The sequence below is a fragment of the Protopterus annectens genome, chromosome 9.part0 (assembly GCF_019279795.1).
Source record: "Protopterus annectens isolate FY-2018-M chromosome 9.part0, PAN1.0, whole genome shotgun sequence".
Lineage (NCBI taxonomy): Eukaryota > Metazoa > Chordata > Ceratodontiformes > Protopteridae > Protopterus > Protopterus annectens.
In genome coordinates this window covers 419,421,700-419,446,379 of record NC_056743.1, presented here as the reverse complement: position 1 = coordinate 419,446,379, position 24,680 = coordinate 419,421,700, and the positions used below count along the sequence as shown (strand labels likewise).

The following is a 24,680-nucleotide window of genomic DNA, read 5'->3' as shown; positions in this document are numbered from 1 at the left end:
TTTATATATATATTACACAAATAGCTAAGATAATGGAGAAATGCATTCACAGACAACTACTTGACCACCTCCTCCAAAATAACCTACTTGCCAACTGCCAACATGGCTTCAGGCCATTCCATAGCACAACCACTGCCCTGTTGTCCTTTTCTGACTCCATAAACAAAAATCGTAACAATAACACTTTCTCCTCTGCACTATTTATTGACCTTTCAAAAGCCTTTGATATGGTAAACCACAATATACTTATAGACATACTAAAAGCCCAATCACTTGACCCACAAGCATTACAATGGTTTAAGTCCTACCTGGAAAACAGACAGCAAGCAGTACTTTGGGATAACAATCTTTCTACATCCCTCCCAGTGAATATTGGAGTACCCCAAGGCTCCATCTTAGGACCCCTACTCTCTTCCTTATTTATTAACGATCTTCATACCCAAATTCCTCAAGCCACCTGCATACAGTATGCAGATGACTCTACTTTAATTTGTACAGCCAAGACTATAGCCTCTCTCCAATCCCTCACTCAAACTGTATTCAACAGTGTTGAAAATTGGTTCACACAACACTGCCTCCTCCTGAACCCCAAAAAAACAAAATTACTGCTCTTTGCTCCAATTCTAAAATCACCTCAACTGTACTTCACAATTACCTCAAACAATGGTACTAACATAACCCATGACACAACAACCCGTCTACTAGGAGTAACATTGATAACAACCTTATAGCTATGATGACCACATTAGTTCTAGAATAAAGTCTGTTAACAAAAAACTAGGCACCCTTTACAGAATCAAACCCTTCCTCACCCCATCAGCCAGAATGACTATTGCCCAGACCCATCTAATCTCTACCCTGTTCTATGCTTCTGCGATATACACCAATCTATCTAAGAACAACCTTACCAAACTTTCCACCAGCTATAATAATATAGCCAGATTTGCCACTGGTACCCCATTTAGAACTCATCACTGTCTCAACCTTAAACAAGTGGGATGGCTAGAACTACAAAATCTACTACTTTGTCAACAACTACTTATCACCCTAACAATACCCCTATCCTCACTAATCTGATCACACCATACAAAAATCTTGAAACACTACGCTCAGCAAACAAGCTCCTTGTTGCCACTACTAAGTCAAAAAACAAAGCTGGGGACTCACTTTTCTCCAACACAGTAGGTAAAAACTGGAACCAGCTTCGTACGGAACTATCCACCCTTGCTTCAACTTTCCAGTTCAAAAAACATCTTAAAGAACATCTTAAATCTCACTGGCTTTGTCCTGCTCTAACCCTGACTGACATCTTATTCCCCTTCTTGCTCTCTCTACACTTCTCTTCCATACTATTCTTTGATGCTTACTTTGTAATCTATATAAAAAATATATATATATATTATTGTCTTTGTTTATCTCTCTGTTATTGATATTAACATTAACCTTCTAAATGACTTGTTGCTATTTTTGTTCTTGCCAACACAGACAATGTACTGTTACTTGACTATTTACTAAATATTGTATTCTTTGTTACTGCTAGTGCTTGGAGCTTTTCTCCCCGGGCCTCTACTGAAAATGGACATATATCCAGTTAGACTAGCCCGGTCAACAAATGTAAAATAAAAAAATAAAATAAATAAATAAATAAAAACAAATAGTACATGTATGTTTCTCTCTAAGTGAGAGATCATGGTACCTTGGAGGTAGCCATCCTACTCTGTCATAGATCTCAGAGTTAGTATACATTTATTGAGCAATATGTGTGTGGATGGCATAGCTGCCCCCACCATGGAATGCCATGGAGTAAAACTCCACTCTGCAGAAACACTTTAAGGATATTGTTGCATGTTTCAACATACTTTGTATTTATGTTGTTTTTATAGTGGTGTGAATTGGAGTTAAGTGTCTCACACCAGTAGTAGGAAACTCTCTTGCACACATATCATGAGTCCCAGTTCCACCTGGACTCTAGTGAGGTGAGGCCTAGTGTCTTCATTTGTATCCTTTCCCTTTCATTCTGTATGCCTTCCTGCTGGCTTTCCAATGTTCTCTTTGCAGTAGCCTGTCCCTCTATGACCCTCATAAGTGCATTCGGAGTCACACTGGTATGACAAGGGTACAAACACTGCATCTGCTAATAACAACTAAAGAACATTAATGTTACACTAACAATGATGTTTACAGACAAACAAAAAGCACTTCCTCATCCTACTTACCCCAAGGCTGCTGTACCTCAGGGGGGGAGAGGATACTTCCTTCCCCCTCAGGGTTCTGCAGCCAGGAAGTTGGTATTGTAGAAAGCTTAGATTAGATCTTGGTGCACTATGAAGCTTTTGCCACAGTCTTAAGGTGCACAGTTTTTGTAGTTTTCTGAAGGGAAGCACTCCCGTGCTTTCCATATCCTGCTTTTGGGGTTAACTTTGGAGCATGTCATTTTGCAAACAAAGAGGCACTGACTCACTTCAGAGACTGCCCTGCCTGTGGAATATAGAGTGCCCCTTCTCCTCTATACACACACACACACACACACACACACACACACACACACACACACACACACACACAGCAGACTGGAGTAATACTCATACTAAGCAGCCACTTCCTGATGGGTCAGAAGATGCCACCTTGTGGGCATCAGCTTTCCTGCCACTCATTCCTGTATATATATTCATTCCTCATGTATATCTGGCAAAGGTGACTCATCTGTGTTGATGCTAATAATGAATACTAGGACTGGATCTATGTGTGCTAAATATAGTTAACAAAAAACCTTGCTGAATGTACTTAACATCCCTAGGCTATAGTAACAAATAAACATATGGCAATCAAGTAGTTAAATGAATCATGTTGGCCAATTTCATGTGCCCTCATATTAGGGACACACTAAGTACAGCCTTGTGTGTATTAGTTGATCTTTGATCACAGTAACTCCTCTGGGAGCTGATGCTGTGTCCAGTCTGTGGCAACCTCATTGGAAAGTAAATGAACCAAGAGACAACAGTAATAGCAGTCAGTTTTTGCCATGGCATGGTGCTTTGTGAATTCACATATCTACTGCAGCCCAACCCCAGCAGGACCCAAAACTTGGGCTCACCTAAGCAGCCTCATAATTCCAACGTGTATTTAGAAATGTTGTACAGCATCAGAATTCTAACATGTATTTAGTGAGAGATGCTGTATAGCGTCATAATTCCAACATGTATTTAGTGAGAGATGTTTTATAACTTCATAATTCCAATATGTATTTATTGAGAGATGCCATATAGCCTCATAATTCCAACACGTATTTAGTGAGAGATGCTGTATAGTGTCGTAATTCCAACACATATTTAGTAAGAGATTCTGTAGTGTCGTAATTCCAGCATGTATTTAGTGAGAGATGCCCTATATCATCATAATTCCAATAATTATTTAGTGAGAGATGCTGCATAGCATCATAATTCCAACACGTATTTAGTGAGAGATGCTGTACAGCATCATAATTCCAACATGTATTTAGTGAGAGATGATGTACAGCATCATAATTCCAACATGTATTTAGTGAGAGATGCTGTACAGCATCATAATTCCAGCATGTATTTAGTGAGAGATGCCATATAGCATCATAATTCCAATAATTATTTAGTGAGAGATGCTGCATAGCATCATAATTCCAACACGTATTTAGTGAGAGATGCTGTACAGCATCATAATTCCAACATGTATTTAGTGAGAGATGCTGTACAGCATCATAATTCCAGCATGTATTTAGTGAGAGATGCCATATAGCATCATAATTCCAATAATTATTTAGTGAGAGATGCTGTACAGCATCATAATTCCATGTATTTAGTGAGAGATGCCGTATAGTGTTATAATTCCAGCATATATTTAGTGACAGATGCTGTGTAGCATCATTAATTCCAGCAGGTATTTAGTGAAAGATGCTGTATGGCTCCATTGATTTGTACTACATGATTATACAGGTAGTTCTACTTGCTGGGATAAGCACTGAATAACATCTAAACAGCTTCTCTGCTTGTAACTACACCCACTGTCCTACTAATGGTACACAAGCATTCTTTTAAGGCATACTGTCAGATAGTGCAAAGAGCTACCATCCTGCAGTCAAAACCTTATATGCAAGCAAAATGCATGCAGAGTGCAGAGTATTAAATGCATTAGAAAGTCGGTGAAGGCAACAGCTGACTGTACTTCTTTGGAAGCTGCTTTCTCAGGCTAGAAGACTCAGTGACTGTCTAGTTCCTAGTTGCATCAGGTTTGATAGAATAATGATTGTTGCAAAGCTAAAATAGACAAGCATGCATGATTCAGTTTCAGTTTCATCCTTGTCACATAATTACAGAAGTAACTTAGAAACAGAAGTCAGTTTTGGCCAAATATATTTCACCTTCACCTTCATTCCTGCTCCTGTAAAGATGGAAAAGGGGAATCGCAGATACTCCTGGTGAGGGGTGAGACATCTTCAGGTCTTCTTAACTAGCCCTGTCTTATAGTTGTACCCTCACTACCCCCCTTCCAGGGCCCATTAGGTCCCCAATACCTGGCCTTGAGGAATGATGGAAGGTTTTCTACCAATATTCTTCCCCTTTATGCACAGAGGTGCCCTTCCTTTGCTGTCTTCAGCACTATCCCTGTGCCAGTGAGAAAGGACAGAGAAGCAAGTCGGGCATCCATATCCTTTGGCTGAGAAGGCTGATTCTCTAAGGATAATCTACCTATCTGTATCAAACAAAGCTCATCAGCACTCTTCAAGAAAAATCTTGATGATTGGATGGGAGACCTGGGAATCATCTCTGTGGGTCTGCTTGACAGGGGCACAGGAAAATAATTTTCTTGGGTGGCAAAAGCCAGAGTACCGTTTGGCTAGGCTTATATAGGCCCCAGGGCCAATAGCCTAGTACCTACCTATGTACCTATGAGACCAACTCCCAAGCCAGAACTGCCCACTTTCTAGTGCCCTTGAGTATCCTTCTCCCTCAATCTCCTGATGTCTTTCCATTTTTACCCAAATATTTTGAGGGTATCCTACTGGAAACTGGCTTTGTCCTTCTGGCCTGCATTCCTTCTGTAAGTTGCCTGGGTTGGTGCTCATTTTGGCAGAGATGTGGAGATTGCTTCCATAGTCTTCCCTAGAAATTATCTTAGATGGAGGTGGTAGCCCAGATTTACTTTTTTTGGGGGGATAGGCCTCTCAAGACAAATGCCATTAATTTTTTCTCTTTCTGTCCGAGAATGGTTTAATGCTTCCAATGGGGATTGGGTTTTTTGGAGGCCTGCTCATGAGGTAGGTCTCTTTATCTGAGTTTGGATCTTAGATCTCCCCCACTTTAGATGTCCTCCTTCACAGGATAAGTTGGAGTTGCCCTTAGCATTTTGTCATTGTCAGCCATGTTGAAGGCTTTCCTACTTTCCTTGTAGCCTACTGTGTGGGAATGTATGCTTTTCTGGAATACTGCATCTGTTGTAAGAGCAGTTCACTTTCCCCATGGGTCCTTGACCCATTCGAGGGGGCAACCCTATTGGGTAATGAGGATGCAAGACCAATTTCAGGGCCTGCAGCACATGGTCCAGCATGCCCCTACCATTGAGTATGTGTTGTCCCCACAACAGGGGCAGTGTCTGTATCCTAAGACTAATTTTAGGGCCTGTACATGGTCCAGCATGTCCCTACCATTGAGTACCTGCTGTCCCCACAGCAGGGGCAGTGTTTTGTATCCCAAGTTTTCAGCTTGCCCTCCCTGGTTGTCCTTGAGTTTTCCCCAGGCCTTTTAACAGAATGCGTTTGGTGGGGAGGGGGAAATCCTTGTGTTTTTGTTCCACACTGCAGAAGACTGGTAGGGGCTTGTACCTCAGAAGAATGTTCCCCACCAGGAGGGGGTGGTCTTAGCAGCCACCTCTTCCTATTTTATCCTTAGAAGATGCGGTCATCTTCCTCAGTGTTCCTTGTTAGACTCGGGTGGCAAATGAGTTTGTCAGTTTTTTTGGTGGGGCTGAGTTTCCTCTTCTTAGAGATCCTATTCCCTTAGGTTCATGGATGTGGGGTGCCTGCTCTCAGTGTTGTCTTTAGGACAGGAGTCATTTTCATGATGCAGTCATGGACTTTCAAGCCTACAGACTTCCATGTCGAAAGACAAGGCTTCTGCTGAGAGCTCCCTGCTGAGATAGTGTGGTACAGTGGCTCTTTTCTGAGTTTTGATTCCACATCTTCAGCACTGCTTGATACACCTTGTTTTGGCTCACTGCTTTACAAACCCTTGTGTGGCTTTCATACTTAATTCTTAGAGAAAAGTCAAGATTACAATCCAGCTCAGGCCTGTCAAGCATCCATCATCTGATATGCCTTCTTATTCTTACCCTGAGGGTGAGCCATTTTGCTTTCTCCCTTTGGGCCTAGGAGGAATTTTTTTAGATGGGGGAGGGGCACTTCTCTGCACTGAGTGGCACAGCCATACTTGAGGTGGCCTGATTCACATGGCCTGCTAATGGACTCAGTTCTGTCTGTCACTGGAAAGCAGTATTTCTCTTATGTGGAGCCTTCCTGTATCCCTGCTAGCAAGGATTTTCACTAAAATGAAAGCTGATGCTGTTTCCCAGGACCTCCCTGGTGGCAACCCTCCCCCCAATTGTGGTCAATGCATGGTGACAAATGGTCAGTTGGTTGTGATACATTCCATTTTGGGAGAGAGATGAAGAATTCCTTCTCTCACCTCCATGCTCAGACTCCATATCTTCCCTTGAGTTACCTGCCTCTTGCAAGGTGGTGGTCTTCATCACTGTGATGGGGTTACTGTGATGGGGTTACTTTCAGCTTTATTTTATGGCATACCTAGGAGGATTTAAACATCAAGGCTGTCAGGACATTTTGGTTAGACACAACCGCCAAATTATTTCTGGGTTCCTGGTGCAGGGATAGGTCTATGTTTTTAATGCGTAGCAGCCAGATTGCTGACTGCACCTAAGGTTTATATATGGCCTCTGCTGCCCCAGTGGAGATTAGTGCTTGGGATAATACCCAGCCTTGGGCCTGTTTATGAAGGTGACTTAAGTTACATGGAACATGTATCAAATAGATTCTTACTGCATCACTTGGTCTACATTAAGAGCATCCTTGATGGGTCACGAAATCCATCCTTGCCTCCACCCCCACCCCAACCCCCATCACAGGAGTGTGACTCTTCTCAACTTCCTTCACCAGGAAGAGGTGTTCCCTGACTTTCATGCAAACATATACTTGTGTATTATTTGCTTACAATGTGGGTGCAAATCCTTAGTGTGGTTTCTTGATTTGCAAGATGATGGGTCCTTTGATTCAGTGGAATGAACAGCCAGCACAGGAGAGGAGCAAACCTATGTAGTTAGTGCTTGACATGTAGGTTTTTGTCATCATTGGTGTATGGCTGTGTTCAGGAACCAGAATTAAAAAAAAAATAAATAATGACAAACTCTGTTTATTGCAAAAGAGATTACTCAGCTTAGGACCCCTCAAGAAAGGTCCCTGTCATGTATCAGTAGATACGGTAAGAATGTATACGGATTAGTAAGTGATACTGCATTGTTAACTTTTATTTCTGACTTTCCTAGTACAGTTATACATTTTTTATTACTCTCAGTATTAAAGTGTAATGCGAGTTCATATTCAGCCTTAATTTTTAATATTTTTTTTAATTTAATCTAGCTTTGTCATATGATTTGAGTTTCTTCTTCTTCTTTCGGCTGCTCCCGTTAGGGGTCGCCACAGCAGATCAACTGTTTCCATTTCTTCCTGTCCTCTGCACCTTGCTCTGTCACACCAACCACCTGCATGTCCTCTCTCACCACATCCATAAACCTTATCTTAGGCCTTCCTCTTTTCCTGTTACCTGGCAGCTTCATCCTTAGCATCTTTTTCCCAATATACTCTGCATTCCTTCGCAGCACATGTCCAAACCAACGTAATCTTGCCTCTCTGGCTTTGTCTCCAAACCTTCCAACCTGGGCTGACCCTCTAATATACTTATTCCTAATCCTGTCCATCCTCATCACACCCAGTGCAAATCTTAACATCTTCAACTTTGCCACATCAAGCTCCGACTCCTGCCTTTTTGTCAATGCCACTGTCTCCAACCCATATAACATAGCTGGTCTCACTACCCTCTTGTAGACCTTCCCATTCACTCTTACTGGTACTCGTCTGTCACAAATCACTCCTGACACTCTTCTCCACCCACTCTATCGTGCCTGTACTCTCTTCTTCACCTCTCTTCCACACTCATCATTACACTGAACTGTTGATCCCAAGTACTTAAACTCATCCACCTTCGCCACCTCTACTCCCTGCATCCTCACCATTCCTCTATCCTCCCTCTCATTCACACACATATATTCTGTCTTTGTCCTGCTGACCTTCATTCCTCTTCTCTCTAGAGCATATCTCCACCTCTCCAGGGTCTCCTCCACCTGTTCCCTACTCTCACTACAGATCACAATGTCATCTGCAAACATCATAGTCAACGGGGACTCCTGTCTGATCTCGTCTGTCAACCTGTCCATCACCATTGCAAATAAGAAGGGGCTCTGAGCTGATCCTTGATGTAATCCCACCTCCACCTTAAATGCATCCGTCACTCCCACTGCAGACCTGACCACTGTCACATTATCCTCGTACATATCCTGTACCACTCTTACATACTTCTCTGACACTCCCAACTTCCTCATACAATACCACAACTCCTCTCTAGGCACCCTGTCATATGCTTTCTCTAAATCCACAAAGATACAATGCAACTCCTTCTGACCTTCTCTGTACTTCTCCATCAACACTCTCAGAGCAAACATCGCATCTGTAGTGCTCTTTCCTGGCATGAAACCATACTGCTGATCACTAATCATCACCTCCCTTCTTAACCTAGCTTCCACTACTCTTTCCCATAACTTTATGCTGTGACTGATCATTTTAATCCCTCTGTAGTTACTACAGCTCTGCACATCACTCTTATTCTTAACAATCGTTTCCAAAACACTTTTTCTCCATTCCTCAGGCATCCTCTCACTTTCCAAGATTTCATTAAACAATCTAGTTAAAAACTCCACTGCCATTTCACCTAAACACCTCCATACTTCCACAGGTATGTCATCTGGACCAAAAGCCTTTCCGTTCTTCATAGCTATCCTTACTTTTTCCTTGCTAATCCACTGCACTTCATGATTCACTATCCGCACATCATCCAACCTTCTCTCCCTCTCATTCTCTTCATTCATCAATCCCTCAAAGTACTCTTTCCATCCGCTCAACACACTTTCCTCACTTGAGTACGTTTCCCTCAATATCCTTTATCACCCTTACCTGCTGCACATCTTTACTAGCTCGGTCCCTCTGTCTAGCCAATTGGTACAGGTCATTTTCTCCCTCCTTAGTGTCCAACCTTTTATACGACTCTTCATACGCCTTATCCCTAGCCTTCGCCACCTCTCTCTTTGCCATGCACCTCATCTCCTTATACTCTTGTCTATTTTCTTCATCTCTTTGACAATCCCACTTCTTCACCAACCTCTTTCTCTCTATACTCTCCTGTACTTCTTCATTCCACCACCAGGTCTCCTTGTCCTCCTTCCAGATGTCACACCAAGCACCTTTCTAGCCATCTCTCTTACTAGCTCTGCTGTAGTTACCCAGCTATTCGGTAACACTTCACTGCCACCCAGTGCCTGTCTTAACTCTTCCCTGAATATCACCTCACAATTACCCTTTTTCAATTTCCATCATTTGATCCTTGGTACTGCCCTCACACTCATCCTCCTCTTCTTGATCACCAATGTTATCCTACAAACCACCATCCTATGCTGCCTAACTACACTTTCCCCTGTCACCACTTTACAGTCTCCAATCTCCTTCAGACTGGCCCTTCTACATAAGATATAATCCAGCTGTGTGCATCTTCCTCCACTCTTGTATGTCACCCTATGCTCCTCCCTCTTATTAAAATATGTATTCATCACAGCCATGTCCATCCTTTTTGCAAAATCCACTACCATCTGACCTTCTGCATTCCTTTGCTTAACACCATACCTACCCATCACTTCTTCATCCCCTCTGTTCCCTTCACCAACATGCCCATTGAAATCTGCTCCAATCACCAGTCTGTCACCCTTGGTTACAGTCATCACCACTTCATCCAATTCACTCCAAAATTTTTCTTTCTCATCCATCGCACACCCAACTTGTGGAGCATACGCACTAACAACATTCATCATTACACCATCAATTTCCAGCTTCATAAACATCACTCTATCCGACACTCTATTCACCTCCAAAACACTATTGGCATACTCTTCCTTCAGGACAATGCCTATGCCATTTCTTCTCCCATCCATACCATGATAAAACAATTTGAAACTGCCTCCGGTACATCTAGCCTTGCTCCCCTTCCATCTGGTCTCTTGCACACACAATATACCAACCTTCCTTTGGTCCATCATATCAGCTAGCTCTCTCCCTGTACCAGTCATACTGCCAACATTCAAAGTTCCAACCCTCACTATCACAGTCCTAGCCTTTACCTGCCTTCAGGCATGCCTTCCCCCTCTTTTCCTCCTTCGGCCAACAGTAGCCCGATTTCCGCCAGCAGCCTGTTGGCCAACAGTACTGGTGGCGGTCGTTGTTAACCCGGGCCTCGACCGATCCGGTATGTATTTCTGTGCTGTTGTCTGCATGTATGATTTGGCAAAATTTTATGCCAGATGCCTTTCCTGATGCAACCCTCCCCATTTATCCGGGCTTGGGACCAGCACAAAGAAATGCACTGGCTTGTGCATCCCCAGTGGCTGGGTTGTCATATGATTTGAGTATTTCTTAGAAAAACTAATACCAAAATGCTTTCTGTTACTCTTGTATCTCCAGCTTGGTGCTTTTTAGATTTTCTCTTTTCTTATCTATATGCAGTGTATCTGCCTAAATTATGAACATTTCAGCATTGTACTTGGTGAAGGCAGAATCTGTCTTAATGCATAGTTGGTTCTCTTTCCATCTTCTTAACAGAAGAAGATCTAAGATTATTCATTTTGACAAAGACCATGAAAAAGTCGTACCTTTACTGGCATTGTTGTCAGTCTCAGTACCCTCAGTGTTAGCCCTATAATTTTATTTCACTGCAGTCAGTTAAAAGGGTGTGTTTCTTTGCAAAAACATTTGAATACAGAATCAGTTTTAGAAATCATTCAATTCTCTTTTCAAAACACTGCTGCTTTTGCCATGAAGTAATCTGTACAGTTGTGGCTGTCCTTGGTGACCTTATCGGTAACTGGCTTTGGAGGTGTACATGTCCGTGTTTTTTTTTTTTTTCTGTGATTAATCTTATTATATGTAGATGAGATTGTTTTGTTAGTATTTTGTGGGGGAAGAGCTCATGCCGTTGACTGCACTTTGACTTTTGGCAATGAATTAACTAAGTTTTCTCCATAAGTTCTAGCACAAGTACTTTGCTGCTCAGAATTACTAGTTACTGCTGAGAGTTTATCACATACATATTGTGTTAAATAGACTCTAATTCACTGTCTGTAAGCATGGGGCATTTCCTACATTGAATCCAAAAAAATCTGCTGTAATTTCAGGAAAGAAAAGTTCATGTAAGGATAACATACATCTCCAGTGTTAATCCCTGTCTCTAAGTTAAACAATTGAGTATAACCAAAATTAAGGTGTGCTTTATGGCACTTTAAGACTATATTTAGTAGGAAGCTTCAGCCACATTTTTGAGGACTCGATCTAGTTCATAAATGTTTCAAATAAAGATGGCTTTAAGTTCAAACATATTATAATATTGCTAGTAAGTGGGAGATTTAGCATGGTTTAGGGCCCAAAAAATATATGAAATCACTGTACTGGAATGCACCAAGCTGCTACAAAAATAAACACAGTAAAATCAAATCTGCTTTCCTTCTTGCTTAATTTATCACATTCAAAATTTAAGTAAGCAAAACATTACCAAAATGTAGTTGCCATTCAGGGTCTGGGGTAAAAAAACTCTCTTGACTGATACTGTAGTGAGAAATCTCACTTTCTCAGTGGAAGAAAATGGACAGAAACCAGCTTTCTTATGTTGACAGAAAAGAGGACCTTCCAAGGCGGGATCTTTCAGCCTTGCATCTAATTCATATTCCTCCATTTTGTTCCAGGGAGTGGTAACTAGTACATTTCCATCACATGAAGCTGTGATCCATGACACTAATTTTCTTCAAACAGCTCAATAAAATTAAAAGTAAAATAAAATATAAAAACTGATAGTAAAGGTAAAAAGAGAAAAGGAAGTCTCTTTCTCTTAGCTTTTCCAGACATCCGTGGTTCACCAATAAGTCAGTCTCTTCACAACTGACTGTTACTTCTACAAGAAGGGAAGATGGTCCTCCCTGCTTAATGGTTTGGAGAGTAAGAGGCTAATTCTTAACCATACTTTGGATGAGACATTAAAGATGCCCGACCTGTCTGAGTTAGTGTAGATGTAACAGATTCCATGGCACTTATGAAAAAGTAGGGGTCCTTTCTTTCATATACAAAAATAACTCATGTTTACAAATCTGTTTACACTACTACATTTTCATCCATATTAGACCACCACTCCTTTTTCCATAACCACAATCTGGTTTTACTTAATATTGTTTTTTATTTATTTCCATTTGTTTACCGGGTTGTGTCCGACTGGGCCAGCAGCCCATTTTCTGCAGAGACCCGGGGAGAAAAGTTCCAAACAGAAAATAAAAGCAGAAGAAAAATAATACAGCAGAGTATTACATGCATGGTATGATTTAAAAAATATTTGATTACGTTACAAGCAAGCTAGTTCCCAATACAGGTGATTAAGAAGCATAAACATACAAAAATGTTTTTTCTTTTTTGTTGTGATTAGGTTGGAAAAAAAGAATTGTTCTAAAATCTGTTTATCATTAAACATAATTTAATTTATTCATTCATTCCATATAACAAAATAACTTATGTATTCTTTTAAAATATTCTTTACTTTTATTCTTAAAATATCCATATTTAATCAAATCCATTTTATTTTATCCATTTCTTTTATATCTTCAAAAAATACTTTTTACACAGTTTTCCCAATAACTTTTTTTTTTTACTCTTTCAGGTTTCAAAAACACATTCCGTATTTTCTTTTTATTGACCATAAAACATATTCTATCACTTTTCTTCTTGTATGGCGTATTTCCTTTTACTGGCAATTTATCTATTACCAGTCTCCGCAAAAAATCTTGACATTGTAATTTCTGATTACATTTGCTTTTTTATAGCTTATTTTTTCATCTGATTTTCCCATGGTTTTACATAGTGATTTTTTATCATTACATTCTTATAACTGTGCTTTTCTTTTTTTAATATCAGCAATTTTTATTTCCACAAAAATATGGTCCCATTCTCAACAGTGATGAGTAGGTGAAGTTCCCCGATGAGCTGGTCAAATTATCCTTAGTAGTAATGTAAATGTTGTTTGTCTTTCGGCTTTTTCCCGGTAAGGGATCGCCACAGCGGAACTCCGGTCCGCTAATGATTCGCAGTAGATTTTTACGAAACGCTGAGGTGCCAGCTCGACGCCCAACCTTCAATGAAGGCACGCCCATTTACACATGCATGTCTTTCAAACGCTACCCAACCGCAGGGAGGACATGCAGACTCCACACAGAAGGCACTCCCAAGCCAAGCCAAGAATTGAACGGGAGAACCTCTTGCTGTGAGGTAACAACGCTACCGCTGTACCAGTAGTAATGTAAATACCACCCTAAATCTCCCCTGAGAAGAGACTACTAGTCTGTTGGGACTAACCCAGTCATTAAAAAGAAAATAATGACCACCCCTGTTCTGCTGAAGTCTGTTCTAAAAGAAGCAAAAAAAAGATTACTGTTAAGGAATCATACTTATATAAATGGGCCAGATTTTCCTGTCAATAGTAGTATAGTTAGAGAGGGGCAGAGGGGGCAGACACCCCAAGCGCAAAGTGCAAGAGGCCCAATCAGCAGATCGTGATCAGTCTTTAGTGCATTACCGTCATTAAGAAATGAACGCCAGTATTGCACTTCTGGTCAATCAGAACTGAACAGATTTGGGCTGTGTGTGATATAAACTGTAACTGCTTGCTACAATTTATAACAAAAGAAGAGCTTTTTTGTAACTTAACTGCTTTAGCATTCCATATACATAAACTGTAGTAACTGCTTGCTACAATTTAAAACAAATAAGCTTTTTTCTTTTACAACTGAAGAACCCCTTTTATGCACAGTGTGTTGCATAAACTGTAGCAACTGCCCTAGACGTTCGCTGCAATTTAGAGAGAGAGAGAAATAGCTTTTTTAGAGGGGGTGGCAGAATGGGGAATGGCCTCAGGTGCCAGAATAGCTAGCAACTTCTCTGCTTGTTAGTTTGAATAGAAAGCAGTAGATGTTATTTTTTGTTCTTTTCCTTACATTTTGCAGTCTGTCATTACCTTATTTAATCTTGGTTTAGCTGATTCTTCTATTAAGTCCATTTGTCTGCAGTTTTTATTTCTACACCTGTTTCTCCAGCTGCAGGTCCTGTGTTCATTGTAAACAGTATTTGAGGCTTGAGAAGATGAATGCCTTTCAAATACAGCTGTGGCTCCTACCTGGGTTGTGAATTTTTTTCATTTTTATTATTTTATCCCCACCCCCATCCTGCTACCTACCAGCCATCATCCCTCCAATTGTCAATCGGCCCAGTCATTCTCCAGTGTCATCCAGGCAGCCATTAGGGGTTTTACTGCTATGGTTGTAAACCCTCCCTAGCAGCTAACCTGCACATTTCCACATGCAAGGGCATGCTATGCCTTCCTTATTTTCACACATACCCCATCAAGGATATAGCCTAAATACAGCTTGGCAAGGTCAAGAACATATCTTCGGGCTTTGCTGCGGACCTGTTCTTCAGTATATTCCAGCATTGCAATGGGACAGTCCACCTCCCTTCTCTGAATTAGTGAACCGTCAGCTGCTCACTGATGCCTTCCTGCACAAGCCATTTCTGCAGCCTGGGCCACTAATCCATCTTGGGTCATCTGGGTCATAGTCGGGGCTTCATGCATCTATGCCATAAGTCTTTGACTAGTGAGCTGACACTTTGTCACTAAAACTCATCTCATTCTCCTCCTGAGCTCGTTGCTGCAGTAGATCTCATGTATTGTTCTTAGGGGCAGTTATTTCAGCCAAAAGATTTTCTCAACTGTAGATCTTAATGTGTGAACTCATTTCATGACCATTGGGTATTTTAAGTACAACTCTTTATTTATACCCATAGAAGTCTGTGAGCCATCGCTCAGACTATTCCATTATCCAGATTATTTCCTAAACAAGAAAAAGTGGGAGTGGGGAGAAAATTCTGAAAGCTGTAAGTAGCCATAAGCAACACAGATATTTTACTGAAAGGGCTAATCCTGTGAGACAGTCACAATATTCAGAGAATTTGTGAGGTCACTTTCTTGATCTCCCCGTTTTGTGGACATTACAATCAGGTTGAGCTGTACAGAAGTAGAAGTGGACATGCTTTATCTGTCCAGCAGAGTATGCTGTATACTGTCCAGCCATTTCTGAAGAATGACCTGTTGGTGCTTGGTGCTTTTTCCAGTCACACTCCTGCAACAAGTGCCATTGTGTTGTATGTAGCCATTGCCTGAACTGACACTCCTTATAAGAGAAAATCTTCAAACAGTATGACTTATGTATATATGGATATATGAATAAAAGATGAAATGTGAAATGTTTGAGAGCTATAATACTGGAAAAAATTATCAAAATGGCAAACAAGGGTTTTGCAGGGTGGTAAGCCCTCCTGCACCTCTCATACCCTTGCTGTTTATATACACCAACTCCACGATCACAGATGTCACCTGTGGCTGCAGTACTGTGCCATTATATATATATATATATATATGTATATATATATATATATATATATATATATCTATATATATATATATATATATATATATATATATGTATATCGGTATCAGAAACAAAAAAGTTATTAAAAATCACCACAAAATAAACAACAATGCTGTAAGCAAATAACACCCCACAAACAGAAAACTATTCCCATATACCTAGCCCCAACTATAAAAGTAAACAAAACAAAAAAAAACATAGCCGATAAAATGGGACTTTGACATTAAAACCACAGTGTCATCTCATTCAACTGAAAAGCAAATTGATGAAGTACCATTAATCCATACACACAAACACACACATATATATATATATATATATATATATATATATATATATAAAACAGGCATACATGCATCACTCTAAGTACATCTTAGATGTTTGTGGGCTGTGTTCTTATTCTGTTAATGTACTGCAAAATTTTAAACTTACTTTTTTGCATTATGCTGCTTAGTGTTTGGGTGTGTGTGTGCGCACGCATGCATGTGCATGTGTGTGTGTTTTCATGCGTACATAGTGTTTTAATTAGCTTTTTGTTTAAGCTTTCAAGACTTCATCAGGCTTCCTTAGGAATGTTTAGTGGTGATATTACTCCTCTGTTTGCCTCCTTAACAATATTTAGTTGTTCATAGGTGTTTACTAGGCCACAAGGGCCTTTTTAAGCCTAACCATGCACCCCAAATCTCTGACTAGTTCTGATACCCTTCATAAGTGTAAGCATGGGTCTGGGAGATGAACCATTTACAGGTTACCTGTTTGCATCAGAGACATAGGTGCCAAACCAGTGATGAATTTCCGGTTTCCCATCCAGTTGTCCAAGTTGCACTTGAATTGAATTAAGGAGGAACTCTGCTTTACATGGATGGGGAGCCTGTTCCATAGATGGGGTAGTCTCTGGGATACATACCTGTCTCTCCAGCATGTCCTGTTTATATCACAGTCAATGTTTAAGTCTTTAGAATGGGTAATTCTGGTACTGTTTGTTTTGTGGATATGCATGAGGTCCATCAGAGTGGTATCTGACAATGCCCTGTATACCAGGCATAGATCTCCCCTCAAAAGCCTGTAGGAGACAGATTACAGGGATAGGGCCTTGAGGCGGTCTGCAGTTAGATACATACCAAATGGGCAATGTACTCAATGATAGGTCTGATGAATGCCAAATACAGTGGAACAATGACTTCCTTGGACTTAGATGCCATACCTTTGTTTATAAGTTGCGCAACATAGAATGATTTCATCACCACTGTAGACACGTAATGATCAAAGGCTAGATTACTATCTGTGTGTGTCCTTAAGTCCCTGACTACTGGGTCAGCTCTCAGGGGTGTGTTGTCAATATAATAGTTACCAGGGATGGATGACTTTCCAATGGATACTATTATGCATTTCTTGGCATTTAGTTGTTTGTCTGTGTCAGCCCCTCCTGTGACTACTTGTAGTATTTCTGTGTTTGCCACCTTAGGAATATCTAGTGGAGGCATTATTCCTGCATTTGCCACCTTAAGAATATTTAGTGGTGGTATTATTTCCTTTGTTTGCCACCTTAGGAATATTTAGTCATGGTATTATTCCTCTGTTTGCCACCTTAGGAATATTTAGTCATGGTATTATTCCTCTGTTTGTTGCCTTAGGAATATTTAGTGGTGCTATTATTCCTCTGTTTGCCACATTAGGAATATTCTGTGGTGGTATTCCTCTGTTTGCCACCTTAGGTATATTCTGTGGTGGTATTCTTTTTCTGTTTGACACCTTTGGAATATTTAGTGGTGGCATTATTCCTGTGTTTGACACTTTAGGAATATTTAGTGATGGTGGTATTTCTTCTGTTTGCCACCTTTGGAATATTTAGTGGGGGTATTATTCCTATGTTTGCTGTCTTAGGAATATTTAGTTGTGATATTCCTCTCTTTGCCACCTAAGGAATATTTAGTAGTGGTATTATTCTTCTGTTTGCCACCTTTGTAATATTTAGTGGTGCCATTATTCCTGTGTTTGATGCCTTAGGAATATTTACTGGTGGTATTATTCTGTCACATTTGGAATATTTAGTGGTGGTATTATTCCTATGTTTCCATCTTAGAAATATTTAGTTGTGGTATTCCTCTCTTTGCCACCTTAAGAATATCTAGTTGTGGTATTCCTGTCTTTGCAACCTAAAGAATATTTGGCCCTAGGTGTGAGTGCATGTGTGTGTGTGCCTTCTGTGGAAGGTTGGGCGCCGGGCTGGCAACTTGACACTGTAAAACTCCACTGCCAATCATGAGCAGACAGGTGATCCGCTGTGGCGACCTCTAACTGGGAAAAGCTGAAAGAAGAAGAAGAAGATTATTATTCTGTTTGCCACCTTTGGAATATTTAGTGATGGTATTCCTCTGTTTGCCACTTATTGGAAACCAAAATGGAATGTGTAGGGTGCATAGTTTCCCCTCTTTATTAGGCTTCTCTGACTTCCACAGTCTGTAAAAGAATGTAGCCACATGCTGCCATGGGATCTCCAGTTGCCGAAAAGGATCAAGCTAGGGGACTGACATCTGCCTTCATCTCTATCACATTTGAATTATGAATCAGCTGCAGCAGTGAGCCTGAGTCTCAGAATATTTACATTTATGGGAACATGCTTAGAGAACTGTGCTAAGTAGGTTATAACTTCTTAAAGAATACTTTTATGTGCTTTGTGAGTTGATGTTAATATTTTGATTTAATGTACATCTACAGTACATTTGTAGATTTCTTCAAGAAAATATGTTTTTCTTTTCCAATTGCCATCACTTCATCTACATAAATGTTATTGTTTTGTAAATCATTGGCTGACATTGTAGTCCAGTGTTTAACTTCATAAACTGCAAATAAACTATATCCTGCAAATATAAGTCCAAGTCCCACATTTTCCACTTGTGTCCTTTGTTGCAAACCACCTAACTACCGGTGCCCTTCATCTGCTTTTATGAACAGTGAGCTTTGCATACTTTATCATACCTGTTTATCGAAAGTTACAAATTCAGTTATATCTGGTTCCAGTGTTTTACTGAGTCTTGAGCTGTATCAGAATTGATAGCAAACAGATTCTTCTGTCAGAGAACTTACTTTGGATTCTGCATTTGTTTCTTAGTTTCACTGTGCATATCAGTTTGCCGACTGGTGTCTTCATCATATATGTACAAACTATAACAGTGTGTGTCGCAAGTTCCCCAGAGAAATGAAGGCCAAGTCTCCAGGTAAGATGTGTAAGCCTGCATGCGTGTCACATGTTGTTGTAAAGTCTGTAAGACTGCATGCAAGTCACATGTTGTAAAGTCTGGTTTTAAATCCCAAGCTGAGTTTTCACTTGTCTCAAAAAAGCTGATCTCTACTAACAACAACTTCCTGTCTGCCCTCCTATAGCAGGGTTTGTAGGTATAGATGAACTGTTTGTTGTACTTCCCTGTACATAACTCTATGGTACTTGTAAATGTCAAACACCAGAGAGACTGTCCACCTGCCCTGTAGAGAAACTTTCCACAGTAGTTCCCCAGCTTGGGTCACATAGGTGAGCTGTGACAAAGTTTTTCCAGCCTGAGTAGAGAAACTTTGCACATTTCTTTTGTTATACTTTTCCTGCAGGGGACTAACTGGTATGTTTCTGATCCTATTACACTGTTTTAGTCAGTTTGTCAACCGTTTAGCTTCTGTTCACCCTCCCCAGTTGAAGGTTTCCCTTAGAATCCGTTTATATGCCTTTTGGAAAATGCTTCCATAAGAACCCTTGTTAATAGAAGACCCCCCCCCCACCTTGCAGGTTCCATCAGTATATCCTGTGGGTAATTCTTGTGAAGTAGGGCTTTCAAACATTACATTACTCACAATCCAGATGCTTACGGGTCAGCATACTTTCCATTTAAAAATACAACAGAAGTTGTGGTCATTCTGAAGAAAGTATGCCAACTTCTTCAGTGCTGAATTCAGCTTCCATGGCTTACTAGATTACACAGAGGAGGTTTCCCGACTCGTAACAATGTGTGGGTTCTGGCTGGCTAGCCGCGTCAGGTCAAGGATAAGATTTATTTGTTTATTCATTTATTTATTTACATTTAATTTTTGGGAAAGTCTAAGGCCCAGGGCTAAAAAGCTTCATCAGAGTACAGCACAAATGACTTTCTATAGGATACAGAAGAAAATCCACACAGTGTAATAAAGTGACATAGTGAAAGCAGCACAATATAGATCGTATTGCATACATTACAACAGTGTGTGTTATAAAGCTATTAATGGAAGTTGCACCGGATTTAAATATTTAAATATATATATATATATATATATATATATATATATATATATATATATATATATATACACACACACACACAGATTGTATCAGAATAAGTAGCGTTGAGATTGATGTAACACTGCATAGTGAGACAGAGAGAGGCCTTATCTTACACAGAGAGTAGTACTAAGAAAGTGAAAAAGAAAAACACATTGTACCGTGAAATTTAGAAATATTAGATTTAGGAATATTATTGCTGTTTTTATGGACAGTTTTTGAAATTATTTTATATATATATATATATAGGCTGGAAGAAGTGGTACCTCTGTACAGAGAAGGTAAGTCAGTCCAGTAATGGCAAAAATAACACAGAGTTATAAAAAGTTATGGAACAGAATATAGAATGTAAGATGTAGGGATGGAAAGCTAGGTTAAGTTACTGAAAGAATATGTGGTAGGACATGGTTAGAGTAGGGAGTGTAAGGAGCATTAGAAAAGAGATGGGTTTAATGTGGGCAAGGGAGTGGTACATGGAGAATTGGGGAGCTTTGTGATTGAGGTGGGAACATTGGTGTGTTAGAGCCCTGGCCCAGGAGGAATGTTCCCACTTACTAAGAGCAGTATGTGTCTATGAGGTGAAAAATAAAAAGTTAATGTGGTAAGGTTGTGGGGTGTGTAACTGGCTTTGTTGTTTATGTCTGGGCTGGATGAGGTATTATGGTAAGGTTGTGGGGTGTGTAACTGGTTTTGTTGTTTATATCTGGGCTGGATGAGGTATTATAAACAGGTGGTGATGTAAACTTCTGAAGGAGGAACATGTAGGTATATCTGGTGTGAGTAGGGTATAGTTGGTGAGAGTTGGGGTGGATGATAAGGGATACACTGGATACCGGTAAAAGGAATCCCAAGATGATATTCCAGAACTGGGTTAATTGGGCAAGTTGATGTCTGCATTCCATACATTCATACTGTGTCTTTCTCTTACACTTAGCAAAGCTTGGGCTTTGTTTCAAGAAGCTGTCAATCACATCCTGACCTTGTGTCATTTTGGCCTCATGAAGTAGTTCTAGGTTGTTTATACCCATATTTGTGTCCCTTTGTGCGAAAAGGTAACACTCATACTGGTGTACAAGTCACTGTCATTTCTGTTTGTATAGTGCCATATGTCAAAATAAATAAAAGCAGATAAAACTATGTTTATAGAACAAAAAACAATAACTCTAGAAAACAAAAATACTGCCCATTAAATTAGTTTTTTTTTTTAGAAAGGCTTCCTCAAAATTAAGGCCTTTAATTCTTTCTTAGGTTCATAAGTTTGTCAGCATTATATCCTACTAGCATCCAAGAACCTTGACTGCCATAACACGCTGTTCTTTTCTTCTTCCCATGCATATAGATATATATAATGTATATGTATGTGTGTATATATAATGTATATGTATGTGTGTGTGTGTGTATATATATATATATATATATATATATAATGTATATGTATATGTGTGTATATATATAGGTTCATAGGTTCATAGGTTCATACTAGGCTATCTGCCCAAGGGCATTTATAAGCCTAGCCCATAGTTATGTGGCTTTCGCCACCCCTTTAGTTTGAATAAAAACTATGCCTATCATTTTGCTGTGCCTCTGTCAAGCAGTGACGCTGAAGTAATCCCTGGGGTATATCTGCAATCTCCCATCCATTGGTCAAGATTCCTCTTGAACAAGACCAGAGAGGTGCTCTGCCTCACATGTACCGGGATTTTGTTCCACAGCATAGGGAGTCTCTGGGTGATGAATCTGTCCCTCCAGCACGTTCTATTTATAACCGTGTCAAGGTTTAAGTCTCCGCCCTTGTGGTTCTGAGGGATCTAGATTTTTGAGGTGAAGCATATTCATCAAATCTGGGTTTGACATGGCCTTATATGTCAGGCACAGGTCACCTCTGAGCAAGCGGTATGAGACTGAATAGAGCTGGAGTTCTTTCAGTCGGGCAGCATAAGACATATTTTTGAGACCCTTTATCCTTTTGGTGAGGAACTTTTGGGGCCTTTCAAGCTGCAGCAGGTGTCTGGTCAGATACATTCCGAACGGGGCATTGTACTCAATCATAGGTCTAATAAGTGATGAGTACAGGGGACGATGACCTCCCTTGATCTAGATGTGAATCCCTTCATGATCAGGTGGGTGATATAGAAGGTTTTCCTAACTACTTTAGCAACATGAGTGTCAAACGAAAGGCTACTGTCAACCTGGGTCCCCAGATCTCTGATGACTTTTCTGTGCTCAGTGGATTCCCACCTATATGGTAGCTAGGGGTAGCCTTGTTTTTCCCAAAGGGTATGACTATGCATTTTGTGGCGTTTAACTTCAGGCCATGGCTCTGGCACCAGTTATCCATTTCTGTGAGGCCCTTCTGGAGGATATCTGTGTCAGATGTGTTTTCAACTATGGCCAGTTTGCAGTCATCTGCAAACTTTGTCAGCCATAACCCTCCTGTGTTTGCTTGTACTTCAGAAAAGTAGATGCCGAACAAGAGTGGACCCAGGACTGAGCCCTGTGGGACACCACTTGTGACAGGCTTTGAGTCTGACATGGCTCCAGCAACTCTGACCCTGTGGGTTCTGTCACTTAGCCAGTTTGCAACCCATCTTGTGATGTATGGGTTTACATTCAAGCTGATGAGTTTTTCGATGATACCTGAGTGGGGTATTGTGTCGAAGGCCTTTGCCAGGTCGAGGTAGGCTGTATGGACTGCCTTTCCTCATCAATGGCCTTGGTGACTGTCTCGAAAAAGTCAACCAAGTTTAAGAGGCAGGATCTGCCTTTGACAAAGCCAAACTGAGTTGGATCCAAAGTCTGCAAGTTCCTATGTCTTTATTTATGAGTTCCATTATGATCCTCTCCATGGCTTTGCAGATAAGGCTTGTCAAGCTAATGGGGCGGTAATTTCCAGGGTCTGTGGAGGCACCGCCCTTATGAAGTGGGACCACAGTCGCCGTGCGCCACACCTTGGGTACGATACTGAGGTGAGGCTAAGATTAAACAGCTGTCCTAACTGTGGGTTTAATTCCTCATTGAGTTCATGAAGCACACAGCCGGGGACACCATCCGGTCCCATGGATGCTGTGTTTTTGCCTTAGTGAGGGCAGTTCTCACCTGGGCGTTGGAGATGTTTGGGGGCTACAATCCTCTGGAATAGATATCTCTCCTTTTGGGGAGGGGAGAAGTTTGCACTGAACCTGTCAGCCAGTATGTTGGCAATGTGTGTAGGTTCAGTAATTTTCACATCATTTTGAACTAATTCTGAGCATATCTGGGAGTTTCCTCCTAGGTTTCTAACATAGCTAAAGAAGGCCTTATGATTCTCTTTAGAGTCCTTGGCGATTTTTCTCTCAAAATTTGCCTTGGATGATTTTATGAGAGCTCTTAGTTTTTACTTATAATGATCAAAGGTGTCTTACCTTTCAAGGATTTTGCTCTATCTTGTAGTAGCTTCCTCCTTTTGTTGTAGAGCTTGTTTATGGCTGGGGTCCACCAGACTGGACGCTTGCCTTTGGTACAGAGAGTCTTAGTTTTGTTTGGGATTGCCTGATCCATGCAGTCCTGTAGGTGCTGGTAGAAGGCATTTGTAAGTGATTCAGCGGTTTGAGTAATGTTTACCACTGGCTCAGGGGCCTTAAAGGAGACCACACGAGTTTTATGAAGTGTGAAATCGGCTTTTGAGAAGTTTTTCACTGTGGTCTTTTTGTTTCAGGTGGGGGCGGGATGAGGACCTCCAGCGAGATTAGTTTATGATCTGATCTCACCAGTGAGGGGTATACTTCCGGTGTTGAACATTTTGATCCCATGTTCGTGATGATGAGATCAAGTATGTTTTCTCCTCTTGTGGGGATGGTGACTAGTTGTTCCATGGCATTTGAGTTTATGAACTCCAGGAATCTTTGGGTTAGAGTGTTCGGGCTTGAGTAGTGTTCCCAGTCTATATTAGGGTAGTTAAAGTCACCTAGTATGATGGTGTTTGGAGATACATTTATCCTCCAATGTTTTCAGGAAGGCCATGTGAGGTTCCTGAGTTTGAGAGGGTGGCCTGTAACATGCTACAAATTGCAGAGCAGTCTTGCCTATGGTTAATTGCACCTGGATGGTCTCCGATGCATCATGCGTTGCCACCAACCTTGAGGTGTGGGTGTCCTTTATGAATATGGACACCCCCCCTCCTTTCTTGGTGTTGTCCGGATTTTGGGGCCGGAACGCATGATATGAGGTGAAACCTGTTAGTGCTGGGGTGCTCTCAGGAGCCTTGAACCAGGTTTCTGTCACAGCACAGACATCGATGTTCTCCATATTGAGAAGGGCCTCGAGTGCGTGCATCTTGAGATTGAGACTTCTGGCATTGAGCAGCATTATAATGTGTATGTATGTGTGTGTGTGTGTGTGCGTATATATATATATATATATATATATATATATATATATATATATATATATATAATGTATATGTATG

The 24,680-nt window shown here is 40.7% G+C and overlaps 1 protein-coding gene across 7 annotated transcripts in view; it reads left to right on the top strand.

The window, feature by feature from the left end:
* RHOBTB2 (Rho related BTB domain containing 2) overlaps nt 1-24,680 on the top strand; it is a 323,120-nt gene that overhangs the window by 273,010 nt on the left and 25,430 nt on the right. For all 7 annotated transcript variants that reach the window (XM_044082960.1, XM_044082959.1, XM_044082961.1 and 4 more), the window contains one exon: nt 19,046-19,151. In XM_044082960.1, coding sequence (XP_043938895.1) covers nt 19,046-19,151 — 106 coding nt within the window. Of the gene's footprint in view, nt 1-19,045; nt 19,152-24,680 lie in introns of those variants that run through there.